At 41.9% G+C, this 17572-nt stretch overlaps 1 protein-coding gene across 1 annotated transcript in view; it reads right to left on the reverse strand.

Moving 5' to 3' along the window:
* The window catches only part of PDE7A (phosphodiesterase 7A), a 115994-nt gene extending 105485 nt beyond the window's left edge, over positions 1–10509 (reverse strand). The window contains exon 1 of the mRNA XM_032609998.1: positions 10340–10509. Coding sequence (XP_032465889.1) covers positions 10340–10477 — 138 coding nt within the window. The 5' untranslated portion in view covers positions 10478–10509. The remainder of the gene's footprint in view (positions 1–10339) is intronic.
* Between the last annotated feature and the right edge of the window lie 7063 nt (positions 10510–17572).

The raw sequence follows: 17572 nt of genomic DNA on the forward strand, positions 1-17572 counted from the left end.
ACAGCAACAAGGTAATAAGGTGAAATACAGTAAACAGTGGTCTACAAACTGGGTCATGCATACATACCCTGAGGAGCACCTGGGCATGGAAAGTTTCAAGGGAATTGATTTCTAGGTCTTCAACTTCCATATGTACAATTTTCTAGAACTATTCTACTGACACGTCAGTTTTCATTTACCTCCTTCTCCCCTTTCACCTCTCCTCTTCTGCCCTACATAAATCTCTACAAGTCCTGAAACTTACTGTGGAGCTGGGGCCTAACAACAGCTGAGGAGCCAAAAGGAGAGTTTCAAATATTAATGCTGAAAAAGGTAATTGCTCTCCAGACTGGGTATCGAATTTTTTTCAAATCAAACGGTCACCAGCTCCTATTTCCATGAAAATGGAAGGAGAACCAAATCCATTTGCTACTCAAGAAAGCCTTAAAAGTATTTTTGATTGTGGATCACTTTGCTGTCAACTCAAAAGAATGGGTGATACTGCTAAAATAAAGCACTTTTTATTACCATCTACTAAATTTGTGGACAAGATTTCTCAATACTTTAAGGTAAAAAAGGAAGAGAATCGGTGCAGAACCTCATCTTTTCTAATAATACTTATAAATGGATAAAATAGATTTCTAAATGATTTAAAACAAAATGCATTTCCAATGAAATTTTTACTATTTATTAAATTTAATAACTCACATGTTGTTTTGATTGTCTACTGGTTATCACTGTATTGGTAACTCAATCCAAAATAAATCTGACACAGCCTTACAGACACAGGAAATTTCAAATGTTTTAAATTATAACTGTTTTTGCATAGAACTCAGAAGAAGTGGGTGACACTGCTTAAGTACTTTCTATTTCCATCTACTAAATTAATGAATGAATTTACTTTTGTTGTAGAAAAGTATGACACTGTGATTGATAAAACGCTTTCAAATATAAAAGAATACATTAGGATAAGAATATGTAGAGACTGTCAAACAGAAATGAGTTCAAAGAGAAAAATAAGGAATGTAAAGATTCTGTTAAAATTAAGAGCTTGCTCACATTTTATTAAAACAGATGATGGGGATATCAAATTTTAAAAATTCCCCTGGACGTATTTAAAACTGTGATTTAAATAATACACCAAAATCTACATCATTTACAAATACACTTGGAAGAAAAATTCTAGATATGTAAGAAGGTATCCAGTTTTTTGTGGGTTTTTTCCCCTAGTTTTTCAAAGGGATATGTGAGCAAAAAATGCTTGAAAACCCTTGTAGAAGTCAAAATATGTCACTCGTCTTAACCTTCGTCCTAAGATACTGCCTACTGGACATCCCAACTGGAGGGCTCCCCGACACTTGAACTCAACATATTTAAAAAGTAAACTTATAATGTACTCCACCACCCTCCCCCAATCCTCCACACACATACACAAAAGAGGAAAAGAAAAAAAAATAAAACCTGCCTCTTCTTCCTTTTGTATTTTTATTACTAGCTTCATGATCTACCTGGTCTCCTAAATTTAAAAGGTGAAGTTTTTTGTTTGTTTGTTTTTAACCTCTCAAATCAAATCAGTTCCGAGGACCTAACTCCTGGCTTCCTATCTCTATTCCTTCCACCACTGTCACTGTTCAAGATCTCTTCACGCGCTACCATCAAACAGCTCTCCTTTAAAACAATAACTATACTTAAATTTACTTCCCAACATCTCCCATGGAGAGTGAAGCTACTTTAACATTATCAGAGCTATACAAAAATACCTGTCATGCATACAGCTGAGCTACGCCAAGGATTACAGAATCATGAGGTCAGACAGAACCAGGAAAGTCAAACCCCTTGACAAGAACCTCATCCAAGTATCTTTCGGGAATTTTTGATCTCATGAGGCAGTGTACTTTCCTCTCTGGACATCTCTGTCAGAGATCTGGGCCCAAATACAACTTGTTTGACTTTTTCTAGGATTATTGTAGTTAAAACGGAGATTCATGTTAAAAGAAGAACACGTAAAATTACACAAAATTCTAAACAAAAAGTTAAAAATTACTTATAATTTCAGCATCCACAGATGGCTTCTGTTAGCATTCTGGGATATATATTGGCTCTTCTTCCTTCTGCTATCATGCACAGTATGTGAATATGTATATATCTTGTGATTTATTTTTAAACAAAATCGGGATAAATCTGTAAATACCCTGAGGATGTTTTGTTTGTTTGCTAGCTTAATGTTGTAAGCAATTCTTCATGCAATTAAATATTCTTCAAATTCTTCCAAGTAATTTAGTGGGTACACAATACATAAACAGTAGAAAATACTAAAATTTATTTAACCATTTGTAAACTATTTACACTATACATACTTTAAATTCTTCAATGCATTTTAGTGGTCACACAATATAAAAATAAATACCATATACTCACAATAAGAAATACTATAGTAAACCATCTATAAATTATTTGTTTTCAATTTTTCAGTGATAAATACACGATGAATATCCCTGAAGATCATTAATCTTTACCTACATTTCTAGTTATCTGCTCAGGACAGATACCCAAAAGTAAATTATCAGGCAAAAGTATTCATTATTTTATTCAACTGCCAAATTACTTTTCAGAAAACGTAAAACAATTAGACTCCTACTAGCATTACGTGAGTATAATCTTCAAGCTATACACTTATTTTTTTAAAATTTGCCAATCTGAAAGCAAAAATCAGTATCATTCTTTTAACCTGCATTTCTTTTATTACTACTGTGCTTAAACACAAGATCTCCCTTTCTATTTCTATTGTTTCTACCTATTGGTACTTATCTACCCTCCGAGGTAACATCCTTTTTCCACACAGTAAGAGGAAGTAGAAGAGAATGCATGGGCTTTAGGGTCAGAATGACCCAGAGTTTAATCCATTTCCAGTACCTAGTTGTGTGGCCTTGGACAAGTGACAACTTTAAGCTTGGATCTCTTCCTGTATATTAGCAACTGACCTCACAAAGTAGGAAAAGGGTATAGCAATCAAGAACATACAACCAATCAAAATCTAAATTAATCCTCTTCTCCTCCCTCTCATTCACATGGCAATCCTTCAAATACTGGAAGACAGCAATGCTCCACCATCTCTCACCAAGCATTCCCCACCTCCATTCCCACCCCCGCTGGCCCAAAACCTGAGTCTTTTTTCTCCAGACTAAATGTCTACAATTTCTTCAGTCACCTGTCAAACAATACAGTTTTCAAATCACCTCACCACCCTGGTCACTATCTTCAGAGTCTGATTTAGCTTAATCATCTCCTCCTAGAACATGGCATCTAGAACAAAATATTCCAGATATGGTTTGAAAAGACCAGAGCGAAGGTTATCATTTCAAATAATCATCTCAAATCATCAAATTTGTTTTCTTTATCAAGATCCATGAACAAAATCTATAATCCGTAAACCTAAAAGTCTAACTATATTCCACTCACCTTCACCAATGAGGGAGACCAGTTTGAAAGTAAGGGTGTGGAACACGACAGGCTCTTCTCCAAGATCTTGCCTGATGCCTCAGACAAGCGATTTAACTTGCCTGTAAGCTCAGTTTACTTACTTCTTGGTAAAACTGGGATTTCATGTCTCTAAGCTCAGTTTACTCACTCCTTGGTGAAAATGAGAGTACCGCCAATTATCTCATAAAGCAATCTTTTGTAAAGATTAAAAACATCAATTACAGTATCTGGCATGTAGGAGGTCCTCAATAAATGGAAACAAATAATTATAATTAATACTGAAGCAAGACTACTGCATCTTTATTAAGCACTGTTTACCAAGTACTTTACATGGTCCTGAGCTAGAGTTTGGTCTACTCAAAACTTCGAGAAACAGAGTAGGTTTTGCCGAAATTTAGTTATCTGATTAATAATTTTTCTTCCCCACATTATGCCCTGCCTTTGCCCTCTCCTCCCTCTAGCCATCATCTTCAGAAAACGAAGAGCCATCCCTACCAGCAGGTGGAGGCATGGAGCAATAATCCAAAATTCCTACTCAAAATTATAAGCAAGAGATTCTCTGATGACAACCACAGGATCAGTGGCATAGATCCCTTCAGAAGGCTTCCTGCCAGCAGCCAAAATGAAGCCCCACAAGCTTAGAAGGCTCATCTACAAATATAGCTTTTATTCCTTTCCTCACATACTGACCGCATGAACACTTACACCTGAATGCAACCATGCAAAAAGTATCATTTACTTGTGAATAACCTTTTGAAAGGCATATTTGGCAGCAATGTAAAAATTAACGGTCTACCTTATTTTCAGGCAAGAACAGGCCATTTAAATATGGAAGAGAATATACACTTAATTTTCTCTCAATTCAAAATAATCATAAGATATGAGCAATCTGTAGCCAGAAAAAAATATTGAGTTTTTAAATTAGAAGATTAAAAATTAATTGCTGAAGTTTTCTGGAGTGGCCAAAGGGAATGTAAGAATGTCCAGAAAACTTCCACTAAAGATATTGAGTCAAGAGACTTCTAACAAAATTAGAAAGATTTTATAGCCACACAACAAATGTGATACACACAGTCTTTAGTACAGAAAAAGAAAAAAGTTAAATTCACTAAGAGGATCTGCAGGCAATGAGGGTTCTTTATCATCTAAATTTCCTAGGTGTTTTTATGACAATTAATGATCCCAGACAAAAACTGAGTTAAGCTAAACTCTGCCCGTTTCCCTTTCTTCAGCTCCCTTCTTCCAAGCCTGTCTCTATATCCATCCCCAGAAAAGGAGTCAATTCTTTAAAACTGCTGTAATCCTTTCTGAAAAAGGAAAAAAGGAATGAAGGGAGGAAGGGAGGGAAGGGGAAAGGAAGAGTTGAAATTTACACTAAAGTGTTAGCATAAGTCTTATCAAACTGCCTCGAAGAGAACAGACGGTACATCCCTCTCCCTCTTTCCACCCAAAGTGGGCGCCCTAATCTTCCTAACTCCTGCAAAGAGCTTAATATTTTACCTCTCGCAGGACATTTGTGTTAAAAAAATTTTTTTGAGTAGACAGTATGTACAACTGACAGAACTCTAGGCATTGCAACAAAGCACCAAAATCTGGACATAGGTCTAAAACCTCTCAATTCACATCCCACAGACTACACGTATTCCTGATGACAACTTATAAACCAGTAATTTGAACACCCTACTCCACAATCAAATCTGCAGTCCAAATACACTATAAATTTATATTAATATTATGTTTGAGCATGTTATTTGAAATATAGTATAAATACATATTTGTTCTGAAGTATAAGCCAAAATACGGTAGTACTGAATTTAAATCAAAATACGAAGTAGTTCTGAAAATAGAAAAATGAAACCAAGGTCCCAACCAAAGGAGTGTCTTGGGAGTGGGCAGGGAGGAAGGTGTCAGGAACAGAATCACTCCCCCGTTCACCACTGTTCACACAACCCCTGTACTGGCTTCTGAATACAGGCTTGTGAAAAGGCAGCAACTATGCTAACAATATTTGAAATGATGCAATTTACAAACTGATATTAGATATATAAGAGCCTCCATAAATAAGCACAGGATATGCAAATGAAATGTCACAAAAGAGGTAATGCAAATGTACAAAAAACAGTCGAGAAACTGTACACCCTTGCTTACTGCAAGTGAAAACAAACTCGGTGTACCACAGCACATCTACTGAAGCAGTAAAACGTTTATATAAATGTTTATAAAATGGTTATTTAACATATAAGTATTACAATTTAATACTATGTGATTGGAGATGAAAGAGATATGCTCATTCATCTTTGCACTGTAAAAGAAGAGAGAATTCTAGAAAGCCAGAAAGTGTTCCTACCTCTCGACCCAATCTAGTGCTTCCACTCTAAGGACTTTATCAAATTTGCATGAAGGTATTAAATGAAGTTTTGCAGCCAACAGCAACAACCTGAAAGTAGCTCTCATGTTCCACATCCGGAGAACGTGCTACGGACAGATCAACATGACATCACTACTAACCATCATTAAGCACACTACACACCTGCTCTGCCAATACAGTCACCACTAGCCATATGGAGCTATTTAAACAAAACTGTATTTAAAATTCAATCCCTCAGTCAAAACTAGTCATATTTCAAGGGCTCACCTAGCTATATGGCTAGTGACTATTATCTTAGGTGCTGCAGAGAACATTTCCATCATCACAAAAACTTCTTTTGATGGTGCTTTTTGATCTACATAGCTACCTGTGCCTCCTCTCTCCTCCTCCCCTACATGCACCCATTTACTGAGAAACATCTTCTTAACCTTAAGGCCTTAGCCTAAGGCTCAACTACCACGTGAGGCTTTCCCTGATTTACCCAGGAAATGTAGGTATACCTTCTTGTAGTCTCATTAGAGCTTGATAACCCCAGTACAAAAATTATGTCATATGTAAGCATACCATTTTCCCCACCACAATCCTGTAAAAGCTTTTTCAAGGAGAAACCAACCAACTTTTATCCAAGGGGCTCTGAACTGTGCTGGCACATACAGGACCTTGATAATTTGTTATATTCTTAGAACGTTACCAAAGACACCAGAGATGTGGACTGTGAATACAGGTGAAAAATGTTTATGAATAAGGAAGGCAATGCTTCAAAGAAAAACTTGGTTAGGTTGGCAGGCTCACAAGTGATTTTTTTTTTTTAAACTACTAATTCTTTATATTTTCTCAGCACCTAACACAAGGAGCCTCGTTCACAGAGGTGTTCAGTAAATATCTGTGGAATAGTTTCTGGATTAAAAAAAAAAAGACACCAAGAATGAACCCTGTGGTAAACTATGGACTCTGGGTGATACTGATGTGTTAGGGAGGTTCATGTACTGCTCATGTTGGAGATACTGATGATGGGGACGCTACGCATGTTCCAGGTGAGGGAAATCTCTGCGTGTTCCACTCAACAGTGTTGTGAATCTAAAACTGCTCTAAAAAATCAAATCTATTTTAAAAAAAAGATACAGATGCTAAATTAGAAATCAAATTTAGATTATTATGGTATTAAAAGCATATGTTTACATGTTAGATCCCCAAATTTTGTTCAATAATAATACATATCATAGATTTATGTTAAATTTTAAAAATTAAACCTCAGATTTCTAACCCAAATAAGATCTGTTTCCAGTGTATAGAAAATCTGACTGAAATAATCCCAGGTGCGGTGTTTTGGCATGCTATCAATACACTGGCTCAACTTCCATGCTTAATAAGCACCTACCTATGCAAAGCACTGTGGCCACAGTGGTGAACAAGATAATTTCTGCTCTCACAATATTTTTTTCCAAATAAGAAACGTATTTTGCAAGATAAATGTTTTTATACTCAACTATCAACAACAGATATCCCCAGAATGGTGAAAACAATCATCAACCATCTTCTATTATCCTTATTTTTCAAATAATTAAAAAATTTGTATTAACTATTTGAGAAAGTAGTACATGACCTGATTTAAAACAAAAAGTTAATGCTTCATTTACTTGGGAGACTTGGTGCTCCACATAAATGAATCTTCCAGATAACTCAGGCTTGTCCATTTAAACATCAACACTTAAAATGTTCGGCATGGAGGTTTTTTTTTTTTTTAAACAGCACAAATCTTTCAACTTTTAAAAACAGACTCCATTAAATGTTATTTTGACTAATGTCAAAAACATAACTGTGTTGTATAACACTCAAGATGCCAAACTTTATGTCCTTTTTAAAAGTTTTTGGCTTTGAAGAGCGTTTCTTCTGACCCCGAGCTTTTGGTGCGTCAGCTGTCAACTTTTGCTGCTATCAGTATGAACCTGACTCTAGCAGCCTCCCATCCCCCTTCAAATCTGCTGCTACTTGGAAAACAAGTTCGTCAGAATTTTGCCTAAAACACACTGGCTTTGAGAGGATCTCCAAATCTACGTTGGTCGCTCAGAGTCTTTGCTTACTTCCTGAATCTGTTAAAGTCTGGAGAGCCAAGTTTTGGATAAAAGAGTTACTGCTTTACCTGGATGAAAGTCCTTTCGTTGATGTCCTATTTTCAACTGATGCTCAGTCAGAGATAAAACTTAAAACTTCATTAGCCATTCACTCATTCAACCAATATTACTAAGTCCCTACTAAGAACTGGGCTCCCATATTACAATGAAAATGGAATTGAGAACATATTTTAAAATACAAGTACTCTAATATAAATAACTGTTCTGCTAGTGCCTAAGGGGAAAAAAAAAAAAGAAAAACAGATTTCTTAAAGTCTTTTAAATGAAACTACAAAACCACCCAAACTTTTTATAATTCCTTTAACTTAAGACTTAGAAACTGAAGATTCAAGGGTAAAGAAAGCTTTTGATTTAACCAAATATTTACTTTATACAGCTCTGAATAAGATTCCAAGATTTTCTACCTCTTTTTCAGTCTATTACAAATTCCCATCTGGCCCTAAAGAAATCACTATGACATATGTTTTAGTATTAAATGATAATCAAAGTCTTGATAATGATAAATATACCCATTCAGCATCATGGTAAGTTTACTGTCATTTTAATACTGTGCATCGCTAATTTGAAAAAAGTGTTAGTTCAGGAAAACTTCTGTCCAAGTTTTCAGAAGTTCCTATACACTTCACTTTGGGGTACAAACAATTTCTTTTAAGCTTTAATAGTAAGTATGGTGTGGCTATACAATATTTGCTTTATCTGCCAATCATATTTTTAAAATTCCATTACCCATTTAAATCTAAGGCTAGGAAATGAGTCAAGAAGGAATGGAGCTTAAAGTTGGTCTCTGTGGATTAATTAAAACATCAGGTAAACTCCCTGGCATCAGCCTTACTTGTTTTAACTCCCTTGGAATCTCCCATCTCATTCATTTTCTCCTTGGGGAGCACAAGTAACTTTATTCACATTTTATAATTTTACAAATGAGTACTGACTGCCTTGATTATTTAGACTGAACCGGAAATGGGTATTAGTCACGTGCTGCTGATATAAGAAATGAAAAAGTTACTACCATTAAAAACCTTTTTAATGCATTAGTATCTCTTCAGTATTAAATTTGGAACCTGAAAATGCTTTAAGCAGTACTGTAAAGGCAGATCACAGACCTAACTTTAAAAGTAACTATGTAGCATTATTTTTAGATGTCACTTAATATTATAGTAATCTTTACAAGTTGACTCTGACCTCATTAGCATACCACCTTGTCCTGCAAAAGAAGTCTGATTTTAAATAAAAACAATTCACAGAGAAACCCAAATATAGGCTACTGCTCTCTCTACAAACAATTTAGGCAAAGAAGCAAATGGCAAATATTTACTGGACACACCTACTGTAAGTAAATCTCTATCGGGTGCTATCCACATTACCAGTAAAACCCAAAAGAAATACAGACCGGGCTCAAGATATTTACAATATAATAGGAGAAAAACATATACCCCCATAAAAGAAGCTAATGTTAATCAACAGGAAAAATAAATATACGTGATTTAAAAAGTGATCGTGAACATGTGACGTTCTGGCGGCAGAAATGGAGGGCACTCACTCAGTTCAAATGTAAACAAAACAAAATTCTTTTAACCTCCCTATTTTAAATCCGGCAATCAAAATCAGCCAGAAGTAGAGCTGGGCCAACAGCATCACCACAGAAAAAACAAAACACGAAATTCTCAGGGGCAACCGGTAATGGCCCATTCAAAACAAAGTCTTCCTGGGAGTGCTCCAACAGTAGTTTTTCTCTTAAAACCTCCTTATCAAATGAAAAACAAAACTGGTTCCTGGCTATCAACTTTACGAAAACCGAAGCTTCGAGGAAGCACTCTGGAGACCGACACCACTTAGGGTCCATTCACAGCACCGAAGGAGTCGGGGAGAAGAGCAACCGGGAATCGGCCTATTGTTCGGAGGACCGCAGGACCGTCCGAGCACCGCAGGGCGCGTGGGAGCTGCGGGAGGCGAGGCGCGCACCCAGCACAGGTGTGTGGGCGTGAGGGTGGCCAGGTGTGCCCAGGGCCACCGCCGACGAAGAGAGTCCCAACTTCCAGACCGAGACGTCGAGAAAGGGAGGAAAACGAAGTCATTCCTGAGTCTTAAGCCGCTGAGCACAGAAGGGGGCGGGCCTGGGAAGGGTCTGCAGGGCTCCCAGAGCCCACCCGGGTCCAGGCTTGAGCAGGCCGGGGGGCTGAAGCCCCGAGGGCCAAGGAAAAGGCTCCCGAATCGAGGGGCCAGACTAGGAATCCCCGAACAATGGGCAGTAGTGGATCTGGGGTGAACGGCGAGGACTGGGGAGTAGGGGTCGCGGAGGTGAAGCCAGATGGGAGGGGGGTAACAACAGAGAAGCCCCCAGGCGTGGGCCCCCAGTGGCTGCGGCGGCGGCGGCGCTTACCTGTGATAGCTGCCGGGGATTGGGGCAGCCGAAAAGCGCGGAGCTGGAGCTGAAGCTGATGGCCCCTCGGCGGCTGAGGACGTGCTGGGGGACCGGCCTGTCCAGGGGCAGCACCGGCAGCTGGTAACATACTTCCATTGAATACGCCCGCCCTGCCCCCGCGCGGCGCCCGCCCTGCCGCGGCCGCCGGCCCCTGCGCTGGGAAGGGGCCGCGGCTCGGGGGCGCCGGGCCGAGGCGGGGGCAGGGCGGGCGGGCGTCGACCCCTGGCGGGGAAGCCGCGCTCACGCCTCCCCCACCCCAACACTCCACCCGGGTTGCCGGCGGCAAGGCGCTGCGGCGGCCGCAGCGACGGTTACGAAGAGCAGCGCGCTCCCGGCTCCGGGGTGCAAGCTGGGGCAGCACGAGCCAAGTCGGCGGGGGAACCCCGGCGCCGCCAGGCTCTTCGGCCGAGAGGAGAGGGTCCGGGGCCAGCGGCGCAGGAGCGGAGCAAGGACAGAGCAAAGCGGTGCAAGAAAAGACTGCTGGAGCCAGCGGCGAGACCCAGGGCGCACGGGGCTCGGGTGCAGCCACCAGCTCCGGCCGCCGCCGCCGCGGTCCTGCCCCTCCCCTCCCCTCCCCCGGAGCCTGACTTCACTCCGCCGCCAGCGCGAGCCCGGCGTAATTCACACTTTGCAGCCGCGGACCCTGGGCCAACCACCGCCGCCGCCACCGTGACGTCACGACGCTGCGCCGCAGGCCCCGCGCCGCCGCAGCGTCCAGGGAGACCGGCTAGCAGCGGAGCGGTTGAGCCGCCCTCCTCCTGTGCCGCACCTTGGAGCTCAGTCACAGTCCTCTCCCGCTTCACGCTGCCCTCCTCCCCCACCAATCCTCGTCCTGCAGGCCCCCCAGCCAAGGCGCGTGCGCACGAGGCCCCACCGTTTGGGGACATTCCCCTTATCGCTAAACTCAGGCGTTCGGGCGCGCTGAGGGTGTGGGGTGGGCTCAGCCTACACTAGAGGCGCGGTTCCGGCTTTTCGGCTCCAAAAACCCAAAGCACGCGGCCCACACGCTGCGCTCAGCCGCGACCGCGGGGTCACCGCCGTGATTCCCTCCTCGAATTCCCATTCTTGGGCTTCGCTCGGGACCGCTGCGGCAGTGACGTCAGCGGGCCGCGCGGGCACCGTCCTCCCCTCTACGTCACTGCCAGTCCCCCGGCGGGGTCGCACTGGGCGCTCCCTTGGCAGGTGCGGCCCCGGGGCCGTCCCAGGCGGAGGGGCCAAGAGCGGAGCCGAGAGCGCGGGCGTGGGGAGGGGGCGAGGGGTGGGGAGGGAACACCGAGACTGAGAAAGAAGAAGTGAGAGTATGCACTGGAAAATATGAGAAGGGGAGGATGAAAATGAGAAGCCAGAGCGGGAAAGGAGACAGCATGCCCTTTTACCAAAAGTGTTTTCGTTTCTTGGCTTTGATTTGTAGAAGGCAGGAGAAAATAACTCTTGACATGGTTTGTAAACTGCAGGTTCATTTTGTTACATTTCCTCCCAAACCATCAAAGCTTTTCAGCTGCAACCCTTTGTTTCAAGTACATTCCAGCCTCTGGGACATCAGCCTGAACAAGCTTTCCCCTGCTGGCAAAACTGATTTGGCTCTGCTTTCAGGTCACCCAAGCTTCCACTTCTGTGCTATGACCAGCCACGGGCAAGGTGGCAGGTCTCTGAAAGTACTGCATAGCCAGTACCGATGAGATCAGGTAACATGTGCTGTTGATCCCATAAATCAACAGACGTCTACAAGACCTTTTATCGTCTTTCCATGACATCTGTTTCTTTTATATCACTTAAAACTTTCTACCTTCTCGTGGGCATTTTTCTACTTGTCTGCTTTCTACTATTAAAAGGATATCACTTCCAATGTGGTTTCATGGATTTTTGTCTTCACTAGATGGTAAGCTTCCCTTCAGCGCAACTGTTACCAACCGGGGTTCTTGTACTCATTACTAAGAGGCCAGACGGGAAGCTCAAGCAAGGCTTTACTGGGCCTCTTGCTACTGCAGGAGGGAGTGAAAACAAATAACAGGTTCCCTTGCTAACTGGGCGGGCGGGGGGAGGGGGTGAGGTCCTGAGCTGGTCCCTTAGATGGGGTGAGGGAGGGGAGGATCCTGGGGTCGTGCTGGGGGGGTGGCTTAGGTAGTCTACCCACCCCTTTGACGGTGTTGTGTGCAGGGATCCTGCACAGTACCCTGCTTTTGCTCCGGACACCTCAGAAGCGTCAGGTGGGTTTTTGGTCTTTTTGTATCTTATTGTTCATAATTTGCCCCAGCTGTGTATGCATGCATTTATTTTTAGTCCCTTATTGTTTCTTTGTATTCTCTTGCTTGAGGAGCTGTTGGTCCAGGTGTAAATACTGCAGCAGAGGGTCTCAGGTCCCAGCCTGTCTCCCAACAGCTGACCCAAGTCATCTCTGAAACCCTAATTACTCCCACGACGTCTAGCAGATTTGAGCATCCTCTGTATACTTGTGATTAAGCTGAGTTCTCCCTCGTATTTACATCTGACAAAAACCCCATGAGGTAATAGTTTCTAAATTGAAAGGAGGCTCAGGGAAACATGACTTGCCTTAGATCTTCCACAGATAAATGGCAGAACTTACCTCAAATAATGTCTGAATTCTGTGTTCATCTAAACACCCAGAAAGCAGTATCGGTGTGATATCAGACAGTATATGCCAAGTAACTCTGTCATATTTAATAACATCTAAGAGACTTGATGAAATCATTTAACAAGACTCAGATCTCCCTCAGCAGAGAGGGGAGCTAACATTTACTATGCACCCACTGTGAACTGTGATAGGTATTCTATATAGTGTTTAACTTAGCCCTGTGCAACAGCTGCAAAAGTAAAAACTTGATCCCAACTCTACAGATGGGGAATCAGGTTTCGAAGCCATAAATCATTTGTGCCACTGAACTCTGTTCTGTATGATTTCAGAGCCATGCATTTCCACCACACCGTGTGGTTGCTCAAGACCAGAACTTCAGCTGTTTTCAGTGTTCTTTACTGTATTGGAGAGTGTATTAGGGTTCTTCAGAAAAGCAGAACCTATAAAGTATATACAGAGCCAGGGAGAGAGAGCTAGGGAGAGAGAGAGGGAGAGCAAGATTGATTTGCCACACATGTTCCTCCTCCAGAGGTCAGAGAAGCTGGAGGAGCTGCCCCCTTGCCAGTGAGGAGAGCTAGTGGATCATGTGCAAAATCACAGTGGTGCCTGGGACCCTGCAGGGACCTTTCAAGTGTAATGGCTGGTGCTTCACTTCCACTTTTTAATTCTTTTGCAAATTTCTATTGTGGCCAACCATAACCAAAACTATAAAAGGAAGAGAATTCTGGGAAATGTAGTTCCAACTTAGCTAAGCTGTCAGAACATAACCACCCCAGTCCAACACTTGCCAACTTGACATCCATACACACTCTTTTAATCGTATTTAATTTTCAAATAAAGACAATAGCAAAATCATGCCTCTGTCCATATGATGCAACTCTCTTTCATATAACCCAAAACAGCTCCCTCCTTCCCCAAGAGGATGGAGTCTTTGAGTGATGTTAATTCCTCTTCTTGACGAGTCACAGTATATACCTTGGCTATTCTGTAACTTATATACTAAGATATAAGTTTACCTACTATTAACACATCATAGGGGAATGAGAGAGGAGTAAAAGAAAATAATTGGTTAATAAATACACAGATGTAATAAAGATAAAATAAATAAATACACAGATAAATTCATATCAAAATTAGGAAAAATGCTCAGAACTGTTATAGTCCTTGTATCTGCAACTGAAAACATGATCATTATTACTATTTATAACTATTTTCTTGCTCCCATTACCTGTCTCATATCCCGTTTGCCTTCAGCAAGCATCTCAGCTGAAAATGATGTGGGTCACTCCACTTGCCTTGTGGAGTGACCCAAACCTTCATTCCTAAAGGAGCTGGGCCAGCAGAGGTTCTACTGCTATCAGTAAAAGTATTCTTGGTTGTAGCTCTCCACTGTCATAACACAGAGCATTGGAGTACTAAGTACTAAGAGGCACCCCCAAGGACTCTCCTGCATTCCAGCCATATTCCTCCCTTTTCCCATTGTGTAGCAACAGCTCCAAATCTGCTTAGTAGCCAGGGTCATCCCAGGCAGTAGAGTAACCCCTTTCTTTGCATGTTGGTTAACTAGCACAAGGCTCCCCAAGTGGCCAAGTGGCAGTCTCAACTTCCAGTTTAATTGAACTCTTGCTGTGTACCCTGGTGGAGACATTCTTCTTTGAGAACGAAGACCTCTTTGGGCTCTGGACCAGGAGAGCCCAAAGTTGCAGGAATGGGAAGCAAAATTTTGCACTAGGGGTAAAAGTCAGAGGATCTACTGCCAGTCCCACTCCTTGATTCCTGGATCATGGATATACATTTAGATTTAGAACATATGCCAAAACCCGGAGAATATTATCCTCGCTACATGAGGTATTGCCACCCAGTTGGTACGACGGATTATCGAGTCTTCAAAAGGCGATTCCAATGAACCTTAAAACATGCTAAGTGAAAGAAGCCAGATACAAAGTGCTAAATATTGTATGACTCCATTTATATGAAATATCCAGAACAGGCAAAACCATAGAGACAGAAAGCTAATTAGTGCTCGCCAGGGGCTGGGGAGAGGGAGAAATGGGGAGGCTGCTTAATGGGCATGGGGTTTCCTTCTGGAGTACTGAAAAGGTTCTGGAGCTAGATAGAGGTGATGGTTGCACAGCATTGTGGACGTCCTTAATGCCACTGAATTGTACATTTTTAAATGGTTAAAACTGTAATTTTATCACAATGAAGAGAAGGGCCATTTGATCATCCTATTAAGCCAGCTACTTCAGGGTAATGGGCAACATAATAAGACCAGTAAATTCTATGAGCAGGAACCCATTGCTTTATTTGCTATAAAATGAGTTTCTCGGTTAGAAGTAACACTGGGTGGAATAGTGTGATGGTGTAAGTCCATGCATGGTGGTTTTGATAGAAGCATTGCAACCGGGGAAGGAAACTCATTTCCAGAATAAGTATGTATTCAGGGAGAAAAAAAGGGCTGCTTCTTCATAATGGAAGAGGCTTAATGCAATGTACCTGATGGCTAAGTGATACCTCCAGGAAATGGAAGCTTAGTCTTACACTCTGCTGTAGGCAACTTGAGCACTTAAGCAATAGCTGTAGCCAGATTGGCCTTGTTGAGTGGAAATCAATCCTGCTAAAGCCACATCTAACCCTCATCCTGCCACCATGGCCATGTTGTTCATGAGTCTGTTGGGCAAGGCCAGGGGTTGATGCAGGAAAAGGCTGACTGACATACACAGAATGTATCATCTCATCCACCTGATTATTATGATCATACTCTAATGAGATTCCTCTTAGGAATCACATGAGACACAAATATATTCACACCCTGCTCATTCAGTCTATCCACATATACACCTTTCCCAGACCTCCTTAACACCAGTTGTCTAATTATGTTCCTTCCAAGTTCCAGACCATACAGCCAAATGGTCAGACACTGCCCATCAGTAGGATCTGCATATCTAGCTATCTCTCTTCAGAAAAAATGAACAACCAGGCGTACTGCTCCAAGTTCTCCCACTGGGACTATTTCTCTTCACTACCTTCAGGACTACCCCTGAAGAGTGGTCATAGTGCTGGAACTATCCACTTTCTGCACCGCAGAATACAGAACTATCTGTAAGACAGTCCCAAATAAAATCTTTTTCTTCTATCACTCAACAGTAGATAGGGGGCTCCCCCATGATACCTTAGATGAAAGTTGAGAGGGAGGAGACATTGTAGTAGTAATAGGAATGATGGGCATCTGGGCCACTAGATTATAAAATTGACCTGCACCTCAAAAGACCTGCTTGAGCCTGATCTCACGTATACCACTTCCGCTTGACGCAGTGCTTCTAGGCACGACCAGCTTTATGGTTTGGTGTATCAGAATACATTTAGTACACTTTGGGTTGCTCAGGTCACAAGGTAATTTGATAGTTCGTGATCAAGCATTTAGTTTCTACTAGGGCGCAGCGGAAGCAAGAATAATTTCACAAAAGGGGAAGAGTTATGTAGAGAAGGTGACATAGCTTTGCTCCAATACCCTAAAAGGCTGCACTGATTCAATTATAGAGGATCACCAAAGGCTTTATATGGTATCCCCAACCTATCACAGCAGCATATCTGCTGGGTCATATGGCCCAAGTGACAGAGAAGCTTATATGGCAGCATGGATTCCTTACATACTCTTCGCTTGCTCTGAGCTCCACCCAGCCTTTCATTTTTTTTATTGTCGTAAATATAAATAACATGATTTTTACCATTGTAATCACTTTTAAGTGTAGAAGTCATGGCATTAACTACATTCACATTGCAGCATAACCACCCCCGGAACTTTTCATCATCCCAACACAGAAGTGTTCTCATCAAACAGCAATTCACCATTGCCCCCTGCCCAGCCCCTGGCAACCGGTATTGTCCTTTCCATCTCTATGAATTTCACTACTTTAGGTACCTTATATAAGTGGAGTCATACAGTATTTACCTGATTGTATCCACCTTATTTCTCTTAGTGTCTTCAAGGTTCATCCATGTTGTAGCATATAACAGAATTACATTCTTTTTTCAGACTGAATAATATTCATATATATTCATATATAATATTCATATATCTATACGTAATTTATCCATCTGTCAATGGACATTTGGTTTGTTTCCACCTTTTGGCTACTGTGAATATTACTACTATGAACATGGGCGTATAAATATCTGTTTGAGTCCCTGCTTTCTATTTTATTTTACTTTATTTTTAAATTTTATTTATTTATTTTTGGATGCGTTGGGTCTTCGTTGCTGCGAGCAGGCTTTCTCTAGTTGCCGCCAGCGGGGGCTACTCTTTGTTGCGGTGCCCGGGCTTCTCATTGTGGTGGTTTCTCTTGTGGCGGAGTACGGGCTCTAGGCACACGGGCTTCAGTAGTTGTGGCTCCCGGACTCTAGAGCACATGCTCAGTAGTTGTGGCACATGGGCTTAGTTGCTCCGTGGCATGTGGGATCTTCCCCAACCAGGGCTTGAACCCATGTTCTCTGCATTGGCAGGCGAATTCTTAACCACTGAGCCACCAGGGAAGCCCCCTGCTTTCAATTTAAAAACATATATCCAGAAGTGGAGTTGCTGGATAATATGGTAATTC

The sequence above is a fragment of the Phocoena sinus genome, chromosome 17 (genome assembly GCF_008692025.1).
Source record: "Phocoena sinus isolate mPhoSin1 chromosome 17, mPhoSin1.pri, whole genome shotgun sequence".
Taxonomy (NCBI): domain Eukaryota; kingdom Metazoa; phylum Chordata; class Mammalia; order Artiodactyla; family Phocoenidae; genus Phocoena; species Phocoena sinus.